We start from the raw sequence: 18,802 nt of genomic DNA on the forward strand, positions 1-18,802 counted from the left end.
TTATTTATTTGACAGAGAGAGAGATCACAAGTAGGTAGAGAGGCAGGTGGGGGGGTGGGGGGAGGGAAGCAGGCTCCCTGCTGATGCGGGGCTCAATCCCAGGGACCTGAGATCATGACCTAAGCCAAGGGCAGAGGCTTAACCCACTGAGCCACCCAGGTGCCCCAAGATTTCTCCTTTCTCAGTCACTTCTAGAATAATGGGTGGAACCCAAATTCTACCTGTAGATCAGCCCCCAGGTCATGTTTACCAACGCAAGGTAAAAAGAAAAAAACTAAAGGATATGGATGAAGTTTTCAAAAACTAAATCTGTTTGGTTTTAATAACCGTTCTGTCTTCTAAGATTTTATCCTTTCTATTCTTTTTTTCCCCTCACTTAAGCCGGGTACATTTTATTATGTGTAAATTATGCCTTCAGTAAAGTTGTTTTTTTATTTTTACTTATTTATTTATTTTAAAAAGATTTTGTTTATTTATTTATTTGACAGAGAGAGAGATCACAAGTAGGCAGAGAGGCAGGCAGAGAGAGAGAGAGAGGAGGAAGCAGGCTTCCCGACGAGCAGAGAGCCCGACTCGGGGCTCGATCCCATGACCCTGAGATCATGACCAGAACTGAAGGCAGAGGCTCAACCCACTGAGCACCCAGGTGCCCCAGTAAAGTTGTTTTTTAAAAGTAAAGTTGTTTTTTTTTTTAAAGTTATGGAGAGGGGCGCCTGGGTGGCTCAGTGGCTTAAAGCCTCTGCCTTCAGCCCAGGTCATGATCCCGGGATCCTGGGTTAGAGCCCCGCATCGGGCTCTCTGCTCAGCGGGGAGCCTGCTTCCTCCTCTCTCTCTCTCTCTGCCTGCCTCTCTGCCTACTTGTAATCTGTCTGTCAAATAAATAAATAAATAAATCTTTTAAAAAAAAAGTTATGGAGAAAACAGAGAATCATTTCTTGGCTACTTCCCACCCTTTGGTGTTAACTGTTTTTACATTTTTTGAACTGATGGTGATATAGTAGATATAAAAATTATTTATTTAGTTTTCGGTTCTTACTTGATAAGATAAAAAGTACGGAACCCTATATTATAAGAAATATTACTGGTCAACTAAATTCAGAGTTTGAGGAATCACTGCTGAACCATGCCAGGAATGAGTTGTTCCCTGAATACATACAAATTGAATTTAACCACCAGATATTAGCAGTCATATTAGTAAGCACATGCATATCATATGTAAAGAACAATATTAAAATTTTAATTAATGGTTTTATACCAGTGTATTTCTGGCAAAATGATATTTTCAATAAAGTCTACTAACTATTCAGTTGATTTTTGTTGTTGTGGAAATAAAATTTATTCTCAGGTTGTAAGGCACAGGATTTCAAAAAAGGGCCAATAATCAGATTTTCTATAGTAAATTATGACTGGAATTTACATGCTCTCCAGGTATTCAGGTAAAGGCACAGAGCTGACAGCAAGTGGACTGTGCGATAAAAGCAAACCAACCGTTTACCTATCATTTATTTAAATAAATAACACAGGAACCTGATTATCTTGAAAAACCATTGGTATTAAGACATACAGGAAACAAAGCCGAACCATGGAATAAGGTAATTCTCTCCTTCACCTCCTGACACATGTCTTTAAGCCTCCCTTTAAACAAAATCTCTTGAATCTATTGACATTTCTTCATCCCCACCAACACCACCCTAAACCGCCATCAACTCTTGACCCAGCAACTGTAACCACGACCTAGCTCACCTTCCTGTGCCCCGTCTTGCCCACTCCTTTAAAAAATAAGTCTGATTATGCCATTTCTCAGCTTTAAAATCCTACACTGGCTTCCTTTGTTCCTAATGAAAGACTGAAGTCTATTCCTGCTTATCCCTCCACATGAAGTTCAAATTTTCCCACTTCCAGCAAAACAAGCAGGTGCTCATTTTAGAAGTGACCCTTGCAAGTGGCCGCAGCTGTGGCAGAATCCTCTTTGGAACAAGCAGTTTTTAAATTTTTTTAAAGATTTATTTATTTACTATGGGGGGGTAGTTTGCGCAAGCAGGGGGAGGGGCAGAGGGAGAAAGAGAAGGAAGCAGACTCTCCCCTGCGTGGGGAGCTAGATGGGGTAGGGGGCAGGCGGGGGGCTGGATCTCAGGACCCTGAGATCATGACCTGAGCTGAAATCAAGAATCAGTTGCTTAACTGACTGGGCCACCCCAGGCGCCCCTGGAACAGGCTGTTTTGTCTAAAGAGAGCATAGCTGGAGTAGACCAGTGCTGCTTCTTAAACTATCTGCGGCCAAGAACCAGTCCTGACAGCCAGAAGACCTCATGTGCATCAGCATAAATTGCCAGGAGGGGATCTACTGAAATGTTCCCAGAAGTTGGCACTGCCTTGGGAAATCATGGCTAACTTCTTTCTTCTTTGTGCTTCCCTATACTTCCCAACTGTTACTCATATGCTTACACACACACACACACACACACACACACACACACACACACACAATTTTTTAGAGCATGTTTGATGCTCTTTGGCAGTTACATCTTATTACTGGGAACTTGAAATCAGCTTATGGACAAGATAACCCAGATTTTTCTCTCAAATCTGCTATCAAGTCAGTTCATGAACAACTGATTTTTTTGAACTTAAGACTGAATTTGGGGCTGCCTGGGTGACTCAGTGGGTTAAGCCTCTGCCTTCAGCTCAGGTCATGATCTCAGGGTCCTGGGATCGAGTCCCACATCAGGCTCTCTGCTAGGCAGGGAGCCTGCTTCCTCCATTCTCTCTCTCTCTCTCTACTTGTGATCTCTGTCAAATAAATAAAATCTTTAAAAAAAAAAAAGACTGACTGACTTTATTATGAGGCCACATAATGATCACAAGTGCATGGGATATTGGGATACCTCGGTGGCTCTCTTGGTTAAGCATCTGCCTTCAGTTCAGGTCATGATCTCAGGGTTCTGGAATTGAGCCCTTCATGGGGATTCCCTGCTCAGTGGGGAGCCTGCTTCTCCCTCTCCCTCTGCCTCCCACCCCTGCTTATGTTCTCTCTCTCTGTGTCAAATAAATAAATAAAATCTTAAAAAAACACACACACACAAAGAAGAGCATGGGATTTGAATCAACATTAACTATAACATTTACAGTTTTGTGGGTGCTCTGAATGTTTATTTATTAGGGTGAGATGGAAGGCAGGGAATGTCATCTTAGGCTTGTCCATTCTATCCTTTTTAGTTTGAAGAGGTTCTCCAGAATGATGTACTTGGAATTCTTAGTCTTACTTTCTTTCTCTTTGACATTTGTTGATATTTCACAGTCTTTATCTTTTCTTTATTCTTTCTGTGGTTTGGTCATAAGTTGCTACTGCTATCATTGCTGTTGGGAGCCCATTGGGGGCCTTGGTCTCTCCTACAAGCTACATCTGTTCTTGCTTATGTGCTCATTTAGGATGGAAACTACTGCTGGACTGTCTACTTAGCCAGCCCCTCCCTGGGAACGTTCACCCTGTCACGTGCAGGTTATGGTGGACAGGGTTAGAGCGGGTCATGCTTGTACGTGTAGCGTCAACCCTGGCTACAGCTAACTGGTCTGGGAGTAAACACATGATCCAAGCTGGATCAGTCAGTTCCTTCCCAGGAATCTCAATTTGGTAAAGAGAAAGAGAGAATGAGAGGAGAGAGCACAAGTGCCTTCTCTTTCAAAATGGCCGAACCAGCAACACACACTTGAAGCTCTCTGGTGAGTCTATTTTCAGTTACGTGGTCTGGGAAGGAGGAAAAGCCTGTACACAGACACAGCGAAGAGCGAAGATGAGAGCTGAAGATGGAGTCGTGTTAATGTGTACCCTGAAAAGCAGGCCCCCAACCTCCAGCTGCTATGGTTCCCCCCCAATTCCCTGAATCTTATTCCTTCTGATGCTGGAATTTCATGACACACCTCAGGATCCTTCCCATAAACGGCCTTTTGTTGCTTCAGCTAGCGAGGCTTATTTACTCCTTAGAAGAACCTTAGCCAACTGTGACACTGTGATTTATAATGAGAAATATATATCTGGTCTTGTCCCTCTTCCTGGCCAAGAGCTCTTAAAACCCTTAGAGCGGCACTGGGGTGGCTCAGTCCATTAAGTGGCTGCCTCCGGCTCAGGTCATGATCCCAGGGTTCTGGGGTCCTGCCCTGCATCAGGCTCCCTGCCCAGCGGGGAGCCTGCTTTTCTCTCTCCCTCTGCTTGAGGCTCTGCCTACTTGTGCTTTCTCTCTCTGTCAAACAAATAAATAAAACCTTAAAAACAGAACAAAACAAAAAACCTTTGAAATTTCCTAAGTGAAGAGAATAGAAAGGTGGGTCTTTTGTTAGATTAACGAAGTGACTTTTGGAAATCACCTGAGGCGTGGGGCGGGGGCGGGGGGGTGCGGGGGGTGCGGAGCGGGAGAGAACAACCCTGTGATTAGAGGGTTGGGAACTTTCAATCCCTACTCCCTGAGCCCGGGAGAGAGGTGAGGGGCCGGAAGTTGAGTTTGCCAATGGTCAATGACCTAGTCAGTCGTGCTTATGTAATGAAGCCTCCAAAAAACCCCAAAAGGACAGAGTCCACAGAGCTTCCAGTGGTTGAACACGCAGAGCTAGGGAGAGTGACTCACTGGGAGAAGCTCCACACCCCTTCTCCAGGCCTTGCCCTATGCACATCTTCCATCTGGCTGTACATCCTGAGTTACATCCCTTAATAAAACAGTGATCTAGTGAGTAAATGATTTACTTTCAGTTGTGTGAGCTGCTGTAGCGGGTTAATCCAACCCAACCTGGGGATGGTGGGAACCAGTGATCTACAGCCGCTTGTTCAGAAGCACAGTAACAGGCACTTGGATTTCCAACTGGCATCTGATGAGGAAGGGATACAGTCTTACGGGACTGAGCCCTCTCCTGTGGGATCGGACACTATGTCCAGGTAGGTCAGAAGTGTCAGAACTGAGTTAAATTGCTTGGTAGTGTGGAAAAAACACACATCAGAAATGGTGTCAGAATTGAACCAACCAATACAAATTGTTTTAAAATCCTTGAACCCGTTACAGAACTTTCTAGGTGGCCACATCAGCTTTATTTTATTATTACCTTTTTTTAAGATTTTACTTATTTATTTGACAGAGAGAGACACAGCGAGAGAGGGAACACAAGCAGAGGGAGTGGGAGAGGGAGAAGCAGGTTTCCTGCCTAGCAGGGAGCCCGATGTGGGGCTCGACCAGGATCTTGGGATCACAACTTGAGCCAAAGGAAGACGCCCAACCAACTGAGCCACCCAGGCGCACCTTATTATTACTTTTTAACATAGGCTCCCTGTCCAGAGTGGAGCCCAACTTGGGGCTCGAACTCACCACCCTGAGATCAAGGCCTGAGCTGAGACCGAGTGTCGGCTGCTTAACCTACTAAGCCACGCACACAGCTCTCATTAGTTTTATTTTAGAATTCATTTAGTTCTCCCCATATCCCCCCTCACTGAGCTCATTAGTCATGCACAGTTAAAATTTTGCCTTTTAAATCCTTCCATTCCTCTTGCATCAGCTTTCCTTTAGAATCCCTGTTCACAGCATCTGTTCCTTCTCTGTGCCTTTTGAAATGAGTCTTTCTCATACCTACAGGCCTTATGGGGCCAGGCCCAAGAGCAGACACAGAGCAGGACTCCCCTCTCCCAAGCCCTGCTTGCTTTCCATTCTGACATTGAATGAGGTCGGGCAAGACTGCTTGAGATGGCTTCCAGGTGAATGAGATTTCCAGCTGATTTCTGGACAATTATCTTTTCTTTCCTCCTAAGCAGTTTAGTGCTTCATTCTGGATGTCTGTGATGAGTGATGGACTCCTGCCAACACACAGCATCTCCGCTGGTGTGAATCTTTTTGAAGCCCAGTATAACAATAGCCTGAACACACTTCCGAGATACTTCATACACCTGCCACCAGATGGTGGGATGGATGGGAAGACAATGTAGGGAATCTTTAAGTTGAATGTTCTAGTTTCATTGGAAGCTGAGGAAAAGGACTGTACATGGGGAAAACAGGCTCTAAATCCTTTTAGGCCACGCTAGGAGGTCAGTGGGGAAGGAGTCTCTGCTGAGGGGGACACAGGCCTTTGAATGGAAAGACTGCCCTACAAAAAGGCACATTGGGAACATAAAAAAGGGATGGGTAAAAATGTCTGCAGCCAAAGATAACCTAGGAAAATTATGTGAGTTCTGTAATCACAAAGTGACAAGAACCACCAAACAGAAAAATGGCTTGGAGAATGGGAATATAAAAAAAGACATTAAAAAGGTAGCAGGAGGGGAATGGTGTATCTGCGAGTAGATTCCATAATTATCAAAAGTGACCTTATAAAATGACATAAATGGAAATACCACACAGCTTACTAGACTTGAAAGCAGGCTATAAAACGGTATATTCTGTTAGAAAGATATACATATATATCTCTGGAACGATATATAATACCAGCGCTTCTTAGGCTTTACTATGCACACAAATCTGTACATTGATCAAATCGAGGTCTCCAGTTCAAGTCCAGATTCGGATTCTGTCAGTCTGGAGTGGAGGTGAAGCCGGCGCTGCCAGTGCCTGGGCCACACTTAGTGTGGACAACAGTATAGACGCCGGGGTATGAACAGTGGTGTTTAATGGGTGTGGAGACGGTGGACTGCAGTTTTCTTCCCTCAACTTAGATCTATTGCTAATTAACTGGAGTTAAAAATGAAAATGGGCATGTGTTATTTTTATGATGAGACAACCTCATTAATCTATTTTAAAGAAAGGAAAGAGGGGAAGCAAACGGAGACACAGGAGGAGATGTGAGGGGAGCCGGTGTAAACGCAGGCAGAGGCTCGGGAAGCCGGGGCACCTCTGCTGATGGGTCTGTAAGGGAATCCTGAGGCCAGAACAAGTGGGAGAAGGCAGCTTTGCGTGAATCTGCAGTATAAAAAGACATATGTGACACGGAAAGAAAATAAAAAGGAGTGCAGGGACAGGTGCAGACATGATCTGGAGGGTGGGTGCTGGGGGCGCAGGTGGCCGGCCCCGTCAGGTGCCCGCCGGAGTCCAGTTGGGCCCGTGCTACCTAACAGGCTTGGCAGAGGGCTTGTCCCGACCCCTCAAGCTTGAAGCAACAAGGAGTGGAATCTGCGCACAACTAGGAAGTTAATGGAAACTTGTAGAAAGGCAGGCCATAAACCCAGAGCACAGTGGAGTTGCATCACTCCCAGGAACGTGGGAGTGAGGGACTCTCAAGACTGTGACTGAACAAAGCTGGGCTCTCCATCTCACGGGGCTTGGGTAGGGCCTGTGCCCCAAGATGTCTGCACGGAGAAGAAGCATTTCTTGCCGGTAAAGTTTCCAGCTTAAGGAAGCCCCTCTTGGGGCTTCTTGTAGTCCCAAGAAGGCCCTCACTGTCTTTGATGGCCACGACAGAAGTGACACTGTGAGTGGTCAGGGCCCTGTTATTGGACACAAAACACTGAGTGACAAATCACAGATTCCTCAAGGTGCCATCATCACAGAGGGGGTGAATCAGGAGTTCCCCATTCCTTAAACAACACCGAAGGATGATCTGAGAGCTCAGACAAGGGTGGGGGCAGGTGCTGTTTACTATCAGTCACTGTTCATTGCTAATCAATAGTAAGACAGATAGCAAAATCACACAGTGATAGCCCCACACCATCAAGGTGTTAACCAAAGTCACCAACACAGCGTGGCTGGGAGAGAGCCATCCAGACAGAAGCCTGCCCTCTGCTGGTCATAATGATGACAACGTGGATGAAAGGGGAAGAAAAAGTCTCAGAATCAGAGAGAAATCCTGGCTATGGCCAAGACCCCACAAACATAACAGGGGGACACAGGAACTTGCAGAAGGGTCAATGAATGTAGGGGTATATCATCTCCAGACATATATAGTATTTAATGAACTCTGAAAAAAAATATCACTAAATGCCTCTTAAAGCAATGCTGGCAGTTCTCTCCCCTTTCCCCTCAACCCTTTATGGGGCTTTCCCCTAGATCCGTTCTCCCTCCTTGGATCACTCTTCCGTTCACTGAGAAATCGAAGCCTTTCCTGGTAAAGCCTATTTAGAGAGCTGTTCGACAAAAGGAGGTTTGAAAAGGAGGCCTCACGAGAGGCCTGTCAGGACCGGGAGGCGCCAGGAGGACTTGGCAGATGGCGTCTCCTACCTCCTGCTCCCTGGTTCAACCCTAGAGTGATACTAATCATCTGCTTCCCTCACTCTCTCTTCTCTGCGTTCTGATGGGTTGTTCTAGTCTAGTTCTTGTACATGTGATACAACTCTACTGCACCTTGATTCTTCCTCTGTGCCTCCCTCAAAATACTCTTTTGTTCCAAAGTATTTATTTACTTGAGAGAGAGAGAGTGATCGGGAGTGAGCACAAGCAGGGGGAGAGGCAGAGGGAGAAGCAGGCTTCCCGCTAAGCAGGGACCCTGATAAGGGACTCAACCCCAGGACCCTGGGATCATGACCCCAGCGGAAGGCAGACGCTTAACCAAATGGGCCACCCAGGCACTCCTCCTCAAATTATTCTTAAGCCATCCTCTGTGACATTATCTAAGCCTCTCTGTTTCTGTTTTTCTTTTTTTGAAAGACTTTATTTATGTATTTGTCAGAGAAAGAGAGACAGCACACAAGCAAGGGGGACAGCAGGCAGAGGGAGAAGCAGGCTCCTTACTGAGTGGGGAGCCGGATGTGGGACCCAATCCCAGGACTCTGGGATCATAAGCCGAGCCAAAGGGAGACGCTTAAGGGACTGGGCCACCCAGGTGTCCCAAAGCCTCTCTGTTTCTAATACTTAGGAACCTCTCAGAGTTAGATCCACAGGCTTGTGGTGCAATCAGTACCTGTTAGCTTGAAAACCTCTTCTAAAAAACTCAGCCATTGAGTTGTAGTATTCTAGCATTTGGTGAACAGGTCTCAGACAGCTTAAACATTGTGCCTGACTATTCAGCCTCCTCTTTCTGCATTGAAAGTTCTAGGCCTTCTTCTATTTTTGTGTGCAGGCTACTCTATTCTGTGATCAGTTTCAGAGTGCTCTACGGCTCGGTTCTGGTTTTAAAGGAGGAGATTCACATGAGAAAGTGAACAAGATAATTCCATATCCCAGGCAGCCCTTGGAAAGCACAGATACCTTCCTGAACATAGGCATAAAGATCCCGGACCCAGATGAGAAAGCTTGTCTAGTGACTTTTTAGAAAAGGACATACACTGCTATCCATAGGGTTTTATATGAGCCAAATCTAAAAAAAAAATAAAAAAAAAATCCTGAGGCCTCCAGTTATGGGATGAGTAAGTCACAGGAATAAAAGGTCCAGCATAGGGAATAGAGCCAATGGAACCGTAACAATGCTGTATGGTGACAGATGGGAGCGATGCAGGTGGCGAGCACAGCAAAACGTATACCCTTGTCCGATCATCATGTCGTACACCTGACACTAATGTAACATTGTGTGCCGAATGTACTTCTACTAAAACAAAAAACTAAAGCCTACTTTTTTTTTTTTTTTCCTAAGGCTCTAATGAGTTTATGAAGTGTTTCATGAGTCAGGCAGAGTCCCACCTAGCAAGTAGAGAGAGGTCCTGAAGGCTACCTTCTCAAGCACTGGTATTAAAAGATAATTTTGACTGCTTTTTAATGTTTAAAAAGTCTAACATATGATAACTTCCTCTTCTTTTTATTATTTTAAGATTTTATTTCTTTATTTGACAGAGAGAAAGAGAGATCACAAGTAGGCAGAGAGGCAGGCAGAGAGAGAGGGGGAAGCAGGCTCTCTGCTGAGCAGAGGGCCTGGTGTAGGCCTTGATCCCAGAACCCTGAGACCCTGACTTGAGCGGAAGACAGGCTTAACCCACTGAGCCACCCAGGTGCCCATAACTTCCTCTTCTTATTAAACCATGTATATACCTGTGATACTGTGATATAATAAGAAATACCTATTTGGTCTTTACTCCTGGTTCTTAGCATAGGAGCTCCTAAAATCCTTGGAATTTCTGAGTGAAAGGGGTGTGAGTTACACCTTTTGTTATTTATAAGAAGCCTCTTTCCACCACACCTCTGTTTATGCTAATGAAGGGGGGGCTGGAGCTGGTTGCCAGGGGAACCAATCAGAGGGTTGGAACCTTCAGCCCCACCTCCGACTTCCAATGGCCAATGACCATTAATTTCATCAATTGATACTATGTAACAGAATCCCCCTATAAATCTTAAACAATGGGGACGCCTGGGTTGCTCAGTTGGTTAAGCCGCTGCCTCCGGCTCAGGTCATGATCCCAGCGTCCTGGGATCAAGTCCCACATCGGGCTCCCTGCTGAGCAGGGAGCCTGCTTCTCCCTCTGCCTCTGCCTGCCACTCTGTCTGCCTGTGCTCACTCTCTCTGACAAATAAATAAATAAAGTCTTAAACAATGAAGTTCAGAGAAATTCTGGACTGGTGAACACATAAGGGTGCGGGAAAGGTGAGGCACCTGCGAAAGCATGGAAGTTCTGAGCAGCTGCCCCCATTCCTACCCAGGCATGTCTTCCATTTGGCTGTTCCTGAGTTGTATCCTTTATAATCAACTGGTAACATTAAGTAAGTTTCTTGCACATGTGAGTCCACTCTACTGTAGCTGTAAATTCTATAAGCTGTTCTAGCAAATTACTGAACATGAGGAGGGTGTCATGGGAACCTGGGATTTATAGCTGGCTGGTCAGAAGTACCAGAGACCCAGACTTGGGACTGTCTGAAGTCGGGGCAGTCCTGGGACTCTGAGACCTTAATGTCTGGTGTTTGACACTCTGGAAAATGTCAAAATCGCCTGCTATGAGGGACACCCCCTGCCCCTTTAGTGTTAGAAGCTTTGTGAGTAAAAACCAGTTCACAATAGCCTGGAACACCATTTGGTGTGTGATGACTTGGGTCCATCGTGATGAATATCTGTGCTTAAGTGCTTTTATGGCTCCAAGGTGTCCTCAGGGATTACTAAATAAGATAGGGTTGTCTACCATGCTGTGGCCTCAGCTTCTACTTAAAAAAAAAAAAAAAAAAAAAGAATAAAACATTAATTCTTTGAGCTCCTCCCTCTGTTCTATATGACTCTAAATATATCTGCTTTTAGAAGTGTTTCCCCCCATCTTTCTCTTAGGCTGTCCACTGTAACCTCTTGCTAGTTTGTAGTCAGGCTCAAGCCGATGCCCCAAATCACCAAAAATCCTAGATGGGATGTAATTCCAAGTCTCCAGACTCTGGCCTCAAAGTGGCTCCATGCCCAGCACACCCAAATAGTTTTATGTCTGTTGAGTACTGCATTTTTTTACTTTGTTATTTTATCTTATTTACTTTTTATTTACGCTCAAAGTACAGTAATGAAACTTACTAACAAGAAAGTTTTATGAGCAAAGAAAATACCAGTGAAGACATAAACTGTCAGGGGTACTAGGAACTGGGCACTTCTATACATGTTATGAGGTCACGTCTAAGGCACACTCATCTATAGAATGAGGGTCAAAGCTCTCCTCAAATAAAGTACTGAATGTTATTATTCCTATTATATCCTATATCCCAGAATTTCTTTCATTAATTTCTCAGCTCTGGATACCAGAAGATGTCAGTGAAAGTGATCTGAAATGAGTCACAACTGCTTTTCTCCAGGAACTGAATCTGCCCTCCATCCTGCAGCCTGACCTGATTTTCTCCATCAGCTGCGGTCCTGCTCCAGGACTCTTGCCGCTTCCACAATGGATTCTGATTAGAGTCTCAAGTCTCGGGGCTGGCTGTCAAGCTAACAGCTTGGTCTGCACGTACTCTGCCAAACTAATCCTCCGCTCTGCCTTCTTCTCCTTCCATCCTAGGCCATACCACATACACCATCCCTGGAACAGCACCAGCCCAGGCTGCCCTGAGACCTTCAAGTTGTTCCCTCTGCCTCCACTCCCTCTCCTCCACTCGTGCCACTCAAAGCCTTCCAAAACCTCCAATCCCATCCCCTCCAAGAGGTGCTCCAGAGTCTCTTCTAGTCTCCTAGGCCTGCTCCCTCCCTTCCTGCCCCCCTCACCTAATTTTTTGTGTTAACACTCTACAGTGAGGGCTGTTTAGGAATGCACTCATTTCCCCTGCCAGACCTGGAGGCCCTGGAGGGTGCTCTGCTTTCCCCATACCCCTCAGCACTGGAGCTGAGACGAGAGGGAGAGGGGAAGAGACTCAGACCTTGTGCACAGAGACCATGTCAGCCCTCTATTCCCCCAAACTCCCCACTCTGCCCCCTTGAAACTCGAGATCTTTGCATACTCACGGTTTCCACAGTTGAGACCACCAAGCCCAAATGGGCAACTGCAAGTGAACAAAGAAAAAGAATGAGAATTAGTTTCAAAAATCAAAAGAAATAACTGTGGCAATCTACCCAAGTAACTTCGAGATCTGGTTTGTAACAAATTTATCAGAAAAAATGGTCATGGAGCCTACCTCATACAGGTTTCATTTTCAAGCCTATATCCATCTTCACATGCTGCAAGAGAAAAAGGAAAATCCAGGAATATGCCCTTTGACCTCCCTTGACCCAAACTGGCAGTTATTAGACACCAGCCATCTTAAAGTGCACAAAAATATTCTAGAACCAGAAGCCTACAAATAGCTTTAGAATTATCTATAACCTGCCAGCTCAACTCTTAAAATTTTTTTACAGATTTTATTTATTTACGAGAGAAAGAACACAAGCAGGGGGAGGGGCTGAGGGAGAGGGAGAAGCAGACTCCCTGCTGAGCAGGGAGCCCGATGTGAGATGTGATGCAGAGCTTGATCCTAGGACCCCGGGGATCAGGACCTGAGCTGAGGGCAGACGCTTAATTGACTGAGCCACCCAGGTGCCCAGCTCAACTCTTAATTTTATCACAAAAATTTCTCAACCTGTTGGTGCCTATTGGTTTCATATATATATATATATATGATTATGATAGAAATAGTAATATCTACCCTATAGTTCCTTAGAAAGAATTAGGTAAAATCAGGTATGCAAATGGCTTAGCATAGTGCCTGGCACATAGTTACCACCAAATAAATGACTATAGTTATAATTATTATCCAACAAATATAATTCTTTTTGGAAGTTCTCTGGGGCCCCTGTGTAACAGCCTTCTGTATACACAAATGCTTTATCTTCTTTAATGTAGGTCAAAACTTTAACCTGCTGTTGGCCTCATCAGTTCCTTCCAAGAAGAAGTGGGAGCTGTGAAATCCTCTGGGATATGGTCCCAGTGGGTGCCTCAGTTTCCACGGGCGAATGCTCACCCTATCTACAGCCTGTGCAGGGGATTCTGGGTGTATCTGGGGGAGTGCTAATCAGCACAGCACCCCAGAAAAGAACTTGGAACCCTCTGTTCGGTGCTGCTGACGGACCGGAGGGCTGTGGCCCAGCCATTGCTGGGAGTCAGCAGTTCCCCAGTTTATCCGATTGCGGAACACCTGCAACACTGTAATAAGCTGACAGAACAGCATGAGCTGTAATGTGTGCTTGGATGAAAGCAGACAATAAAAAATGGCCTCATTGTCCAATTCATCGCTGCAGGAAGTGAGAGAAATCTGATTCATGAATAATGTACGATGTACACTGCATTGAAGATCACAGATAAGAAAAGGTCCAGGGCGTAGAGCAGCGATCCCCTGACAGACAGCGCACGTGCTAACGGTGGGATGTGAGTGCCGGCAGCAGGCGTGGTTGGGGCGAGGGGCACACACCCTGCGGGCTGGGACAGGCGCTCTCCCATCCAACGTGCCACAGCCTCCCCTGCGGATTAGCGCGTGATGTCATTAAGTGCTGTGGATGTGCTCAGTGCCGTTCGTTCTTCCACGGTGAATGCTGGACACTGCCTGTGTCCACCATCTCTTCTGTTGTCCCAGATTACCAGCGTATCACTAGAGTGGACTGGAACAGTTCAGACAACACTGCTCTCCACAGTCTGCAATTCCCTTCCGGCAGATCTCTCCAGCTGGAAACCTGGCCCGCCCTGTTCTCACTCCACAGAAGCACTTGTCCTGGGCCGCAGTCTCTTGCACCAAGCAGCGGTGCTGGGAAAGCCCCCGGGACCTGGGGCAGGTTGCCACTGACCACGCCACCCGCCACAATACCATTCAGTAAGCACTCAGTGAGGACACCCCAGAGAAATTTCTCTTGAGCCTTGAGTCCTAAAAAGATAGGGATGCTTCTGAACAACTGTACTTTATTTTATGGTCCCCGTAAGACCGTATTTCTTTCTTTGCCCCGGTATCCAGGAAGCTCAGAACCGGACCAAGGGGCCTACCTTTAGCAAACAGGCAGGACCTGGTAGCCTGCCTTTCTGTATTTTTTGCAACCAAGTAGGGCAACCATGTATTTTTTTGTAACCATGTATTTGTATTTTTTGCAACCATGCAGGGAAGGAGGAATGAGGCCCCCTCCCACATCTTCGACATGCTTGAGTCCACTGCTGGCCGTCCTCAGGTGGGGCTCCTCTGAGGAAACAGCTGAGCACTCCTGCTTCCTGGATGTGGGGAGCACCGTGCCCAGGCTGTCCTCATGCTCCAGGCGTTTGCGGGAGCTGGGGAGCCAGCCCTGGGTGCCCCACACCTCCATCTGCAGGCAGCTTCCCAGGCACTGCTGGCATCCCTGTGACTCACCGCCGCCCGTCTCGGCACTGAGGGCCAGGCTGATGTCACACCGGTCTGTTCTATTCTGAACACTTCTTCCTGGAAATGTTTTTACATCAGATTGACCCACCCTGCCCTCATCTGCCCGGTGGGAGCTATCCCACCCTGTGGCTGTCATCCTGCCAGACGGAATGTCCATCTGGTATCCCGCCCGTGAGCTGATGGGTGGGCTGTTTTCACTGGCCCTCAGAAGGGGCCTCACTTCCTGGCGTAACGATATTTCTTTACTTCAAATGGGCTCGTTCGGTAGCTCATCAAAGATAGCGGGCCACTACAGGCCTGGCACTGTCCTCAGGCTTCTTGGAGGAAAAGCTCACCAGAGAGCTCCAGGGAATGTCAGGCCCCAGCTCCTCTTCTCCACACGCTGGCGGGACTGTGACCCGGGGGGCACTGAAGACAAGATGAGTGTAGTAACAACTAGTGCTTGTGTCCAGACTGGGCTTGGCCTACGGACACGGGACACAAGCCAGTGGAGGTCTTCTGGCCTTTTCGATACAATTAAGTGGTGGAGTCCTCAAGATTCTTTTTGTTCCCAAGACCTGCACTGTTGTCCTACCATATTTGCTGTCCTGGCATCCATGTGTGAATTTGACAGGTAAAGCCCATAATGTGCTAAGTATGTTCTAGACACAGGTTGGCTTTCAAGGCATTTGGAGCCTGGGGAGAGAAAGAGGCCTGCATGGTGGAAGGAAGTTAAGACCTCAGTGGGAAGGGCACCCACTTTAATTTTATAGGATGCTTTGCAAGTCTGGTAAAGCCACTGTGAAGCTCTTTTATGTGACACTAAGGAGAGCATATATGTGTACAACAGAGAACAATACAGGCTCACTGACGTACAGCTTTAGAAAACATACCCACATACCTCTATCTCCCGTTGAGACAGGACTGACCTCAGAGCTGAAGTGTCCAAAATGGGACTTATTTTAAGTTCCCTTGCGCTCCAGCACCGATGGCCAGAAGATGTCACTGCCACCCATCAGAACCCAGCCAACAGGGCTTGGTCGGAGAAGCAGCTGCCAAGGCCTGATGGCCATGGACAAAAGTCTAACTAACAAGGATACCGCAGAAACAAGGCTTTGCGGGGCCTTGGCAACAAGCCCGAGAGCCAATCAAGGTATCCTCACGCTGCACCGTGGGTCCTTACTTGATCAACGTAAGGTTACTGGAGACGGTGTCACTGCATTTGGAAAGTCTCGCACAGTCCTGCTGTCACTACTACTAGTCCGCAAGCAGGACATGTAACAAATCGCTGGAAACGGGCACGTGGCTGGGGCCACCAAAGCAGGGGGCAGGGCTATTCTGGAGGCTGTCAGAGACTCCCAGAGACTCAGTGTCCTGGGGCCACCACTCCCACAGGTCCCACTTCTCCCCACCCTGCCTTCCCTCCCTCCAGCTCCCCAGCACCCCAGCACATGGATTTAGCAGAGGTCACCTTCCCACATGAAGCAGGGCTCAATGCCTTGGCCTCCAAGAGCAAGGAATACTTTGCATTAAACCAGGGAAGATGGAACTAGGAAGCGTCATCTTCTTTGCATCAAAGGTGCCAATCAACGCTGTGGGGTCACCGTGCCTCAGGGCTGCTGGCCAGTGCACAGGCCAGCCTCCCCTCCAGAGCCCAGCACGGGGCCAGCAAGCGGAGCAGAGGGCGTGCACTTTCAAAGCCATTGTGTATGTACCTGAGTCAGAAGGTCTGAAGCTCAGGATGACCGTACCGCCCTGAGATGTATTTTTATCTGCTCCTGATAGAGCCAGTCCTCTCCTGCAAGGTCCTGATAGAAAGAAGTGGCGTGTCGCCTTTCCCTAGTATGTGACTTTCACTCAGGGTCCAGTACATCTGTCACCAGCAGGTGCTGGCAGAGCAGGAAGCCTGTGCTGTAGACAAGCCAATGTGAGGCAAGGCTGGCAGCTACACGAGAGCCTTGGTATTGCTCGTTTTTCCTGGGATTACACATTCCAGCAGTCTTTTTTATAAGGCAGGGAATTTAAGGCAGGAATTTTACTTGGTAGCAGCCTTCTGGCCATCCTTGCAGAGCACCCTTTATTCCAAACTGAATGAATTTAAATCTTACCTAAAAGGTTAGCAGAATTAGGTTTCTGGCCTCACACCTTTCATGAAAACTTTAAACCTGGAACTCACTAATTCAGCTCAGTCCTAGATGAAAAACAAGGGCCAATGCTGATGGTTTACAAAACACCTCCCTAGACACGACTTTCCTCAATTCCTAGAATGTCCAAGGGAGCACCACTATACCCATTTCACAGAAGAGGAAACTGAGGCTCAGCGCAGTAAAGTGTCTGGCCCAGGAAGAAACGTGGTCCGTGAGGTGGAGCCGAGCTCCCGACTCTCCTGAGTTCTGGCAGGACTTTGTCCCTGAGGCCACAGCTGCCTCGCAAAGGGACAGGCCTGACTCTGGGCTTGGGTCTCCATTTTCAAAGATTAGCAGACATAGAATCAATCTTTGGGAACTAAAACAATAATTTTCCTAACTTCCCCTAAGCGGGGGGTGGGGAGGTAGGGGGGGAAGAGGCACTGTCATCGGCATTCCCATTCTGTCTTCTTTTCCTCTGAGGGTGACTGGCCAGAGCAGTGTGCACCCGTCAGAGATAATGCTATTGTTCTACAGAGATAACATGTCCAATCCCGCTGTGGGCAATAGGACAAAAACAAGTGACCCCCAGTTTGGAACAGTCACACCTCAAGCAGAGAGTTAGGGGCAGAGGAAAGCATCTTCCCTGTGCTGGGACGGGCCGCAGAAGCCCCAAGAACTTGCTGATACCTCGGCAGGAGTGGTCCATCTTGTTGAACTGGAAGTAGCCCGACTTGCACTGGCACAGGGCGACGCCGTCCAGGTCGGTGCAGATGGAAGTCTCCTTGTCACATTCTGGAGTCTTCCGCTTACACAAGCTACCCGCTAGAAATGGAAAAACAAGACGGTGACACAAAACAAAACCTCCACTTCAAACCCGAAGATGCATGAACTTTCTATTTAAAGAGGCTCAGAGCACAGTTTCTTGGAAAGCCCGCTTGGTGCAAGTCTCCTTTTGGAGGCCCCCTTGGAGCCCCTTCTGCCATTCCTTCCCCAGGCAGGCCGTGGGACAGAAGAAACCCCGATCCCAGCAGCCACGGCAGCCATGGCCTGCCCCGGGGAGCCAGCACAAAGCAGGGAACCGTCGCCATGCCCCACTGAGGAAGCGGGGAGGTGCAGACCTGTCTCCAGCGGAGGGTGTGTCTGGGGCTGCTCTGGGTCCCTGAGGCCTCAAGGGAGGCCGTGCACTCTCGAGGCAGGGCAGCCTGCCGCCCCCACATGGATCCCGAGGGCCGGCGGGGCGGGTCTTCCACTGTCCTAGCATGGCGCTCCTTCACTACGTTTCCTGGCTGCCTCCCGCTACGCTGGAGGTTTCCTGGGGGCTTCTCCATCTCGGGGGCTCCATCACTGTGCCCAAAGATGGTCAGACACAGCGCTTAGCACATGCATGCCGAAGGGGCTGTCGGGCCACGGTCCCCAGGCCGTCATCACGGGTAGGGGGCGGGGGCAGGCGTGGGCAGAGAAGTGTCTCTTTCAGGCTTCTCAGTGAGCCTGGTGAGGTTTTCCATTTTTCTAATTTTTCTCTCTTAAATACAACCTTTTCACAATAACCAAAGGAAACTTTCTACACAGAGATCAACTTGGCTTGTCCAGCTCTGGGCACGTGGGCTGTGCCCATGTTGTGGGTGACAAGGAAGTATTTCCTTATCCAAAAGCATTCATTGCTGGGCATGTGGCCTCCCTAAGGCTGTATACAGCAGACCCTCCCTGAGGCTGCATACAGTAGACCCTCTCTGTACACACGAGACCTAACGAGGGTATGTTTACAATCTGAGACAGGCCTGACAAAACGACACATGTAAACAATACACAGTAGAACAAAACTAGGCAACTAACTGGAGAACAAGCAGTAACATCTTCATAGCTGGGGCAAGGGGAGAGTGACGCTGAGATTTGCTCTTGATGTTGGGAGGTTAAGAGCAAGTTTGCAACCCGGAGATGTCACCGAAGGGCAATGTGTGTATATGGTGCCAGGAGTCATGGTCTCCGCTCTCCCACCTTAAGGAAGACATCAATGTATTAAAAAACCAGTAATCGGCTCTT

At 47.6% G+C, this 18,802-nt stretch overlaps 1 protein-coding gene across 3 annotated transcripts in view; it reads right to left on the reverse strand.

The window, feature by feature from the left end:
* LOC111155190 (heart development protein with EGF like domains 1) overlaps nt 1-18,802 on the reverse strand; it is a 91,496-nt gene that overhangs the window by 12,742 nt on the left and 59,952 nt on the right. For all 3 annotated transcript variants that reach the window (XM_022515290.1, XM_022515293.1, XM_022515291.1), the window contains 3 exons: nt 17,450-17,584; nt 12,456-12,498; nt 12,286-12,323 (listed from right to left, as the gene is read on the reverse strand). In XM_022515290.1, the coding sequence (XP_022370998.1) occupies nt 12,286-12,323; nt 12,456-12,498; nt 17,450-17,584 (216 nt within the window). The remainder of the gene's footprint in view (nt 1-12,285; nt 12,324-12,455; nt 12,499-17,449; nt 17,585-18,802) is intronic.

This window comes from Enhydra lutris, unplaced genomic scaffold, assembly GCF_002288905.1.
Source record: "Enhydra lutris kenyoni isolate GAN:26980312 unplaced genomic scaffold, ASM228890v2 scaffoldscaffold39, whole genome shotgun sequence".
Classification (NCBI taxonomy): Eukaryota; Metazoa; Chordata; class Mammalia; order Carnivora; family Mustelidae; genus Enhydra; species Enhydra lutris.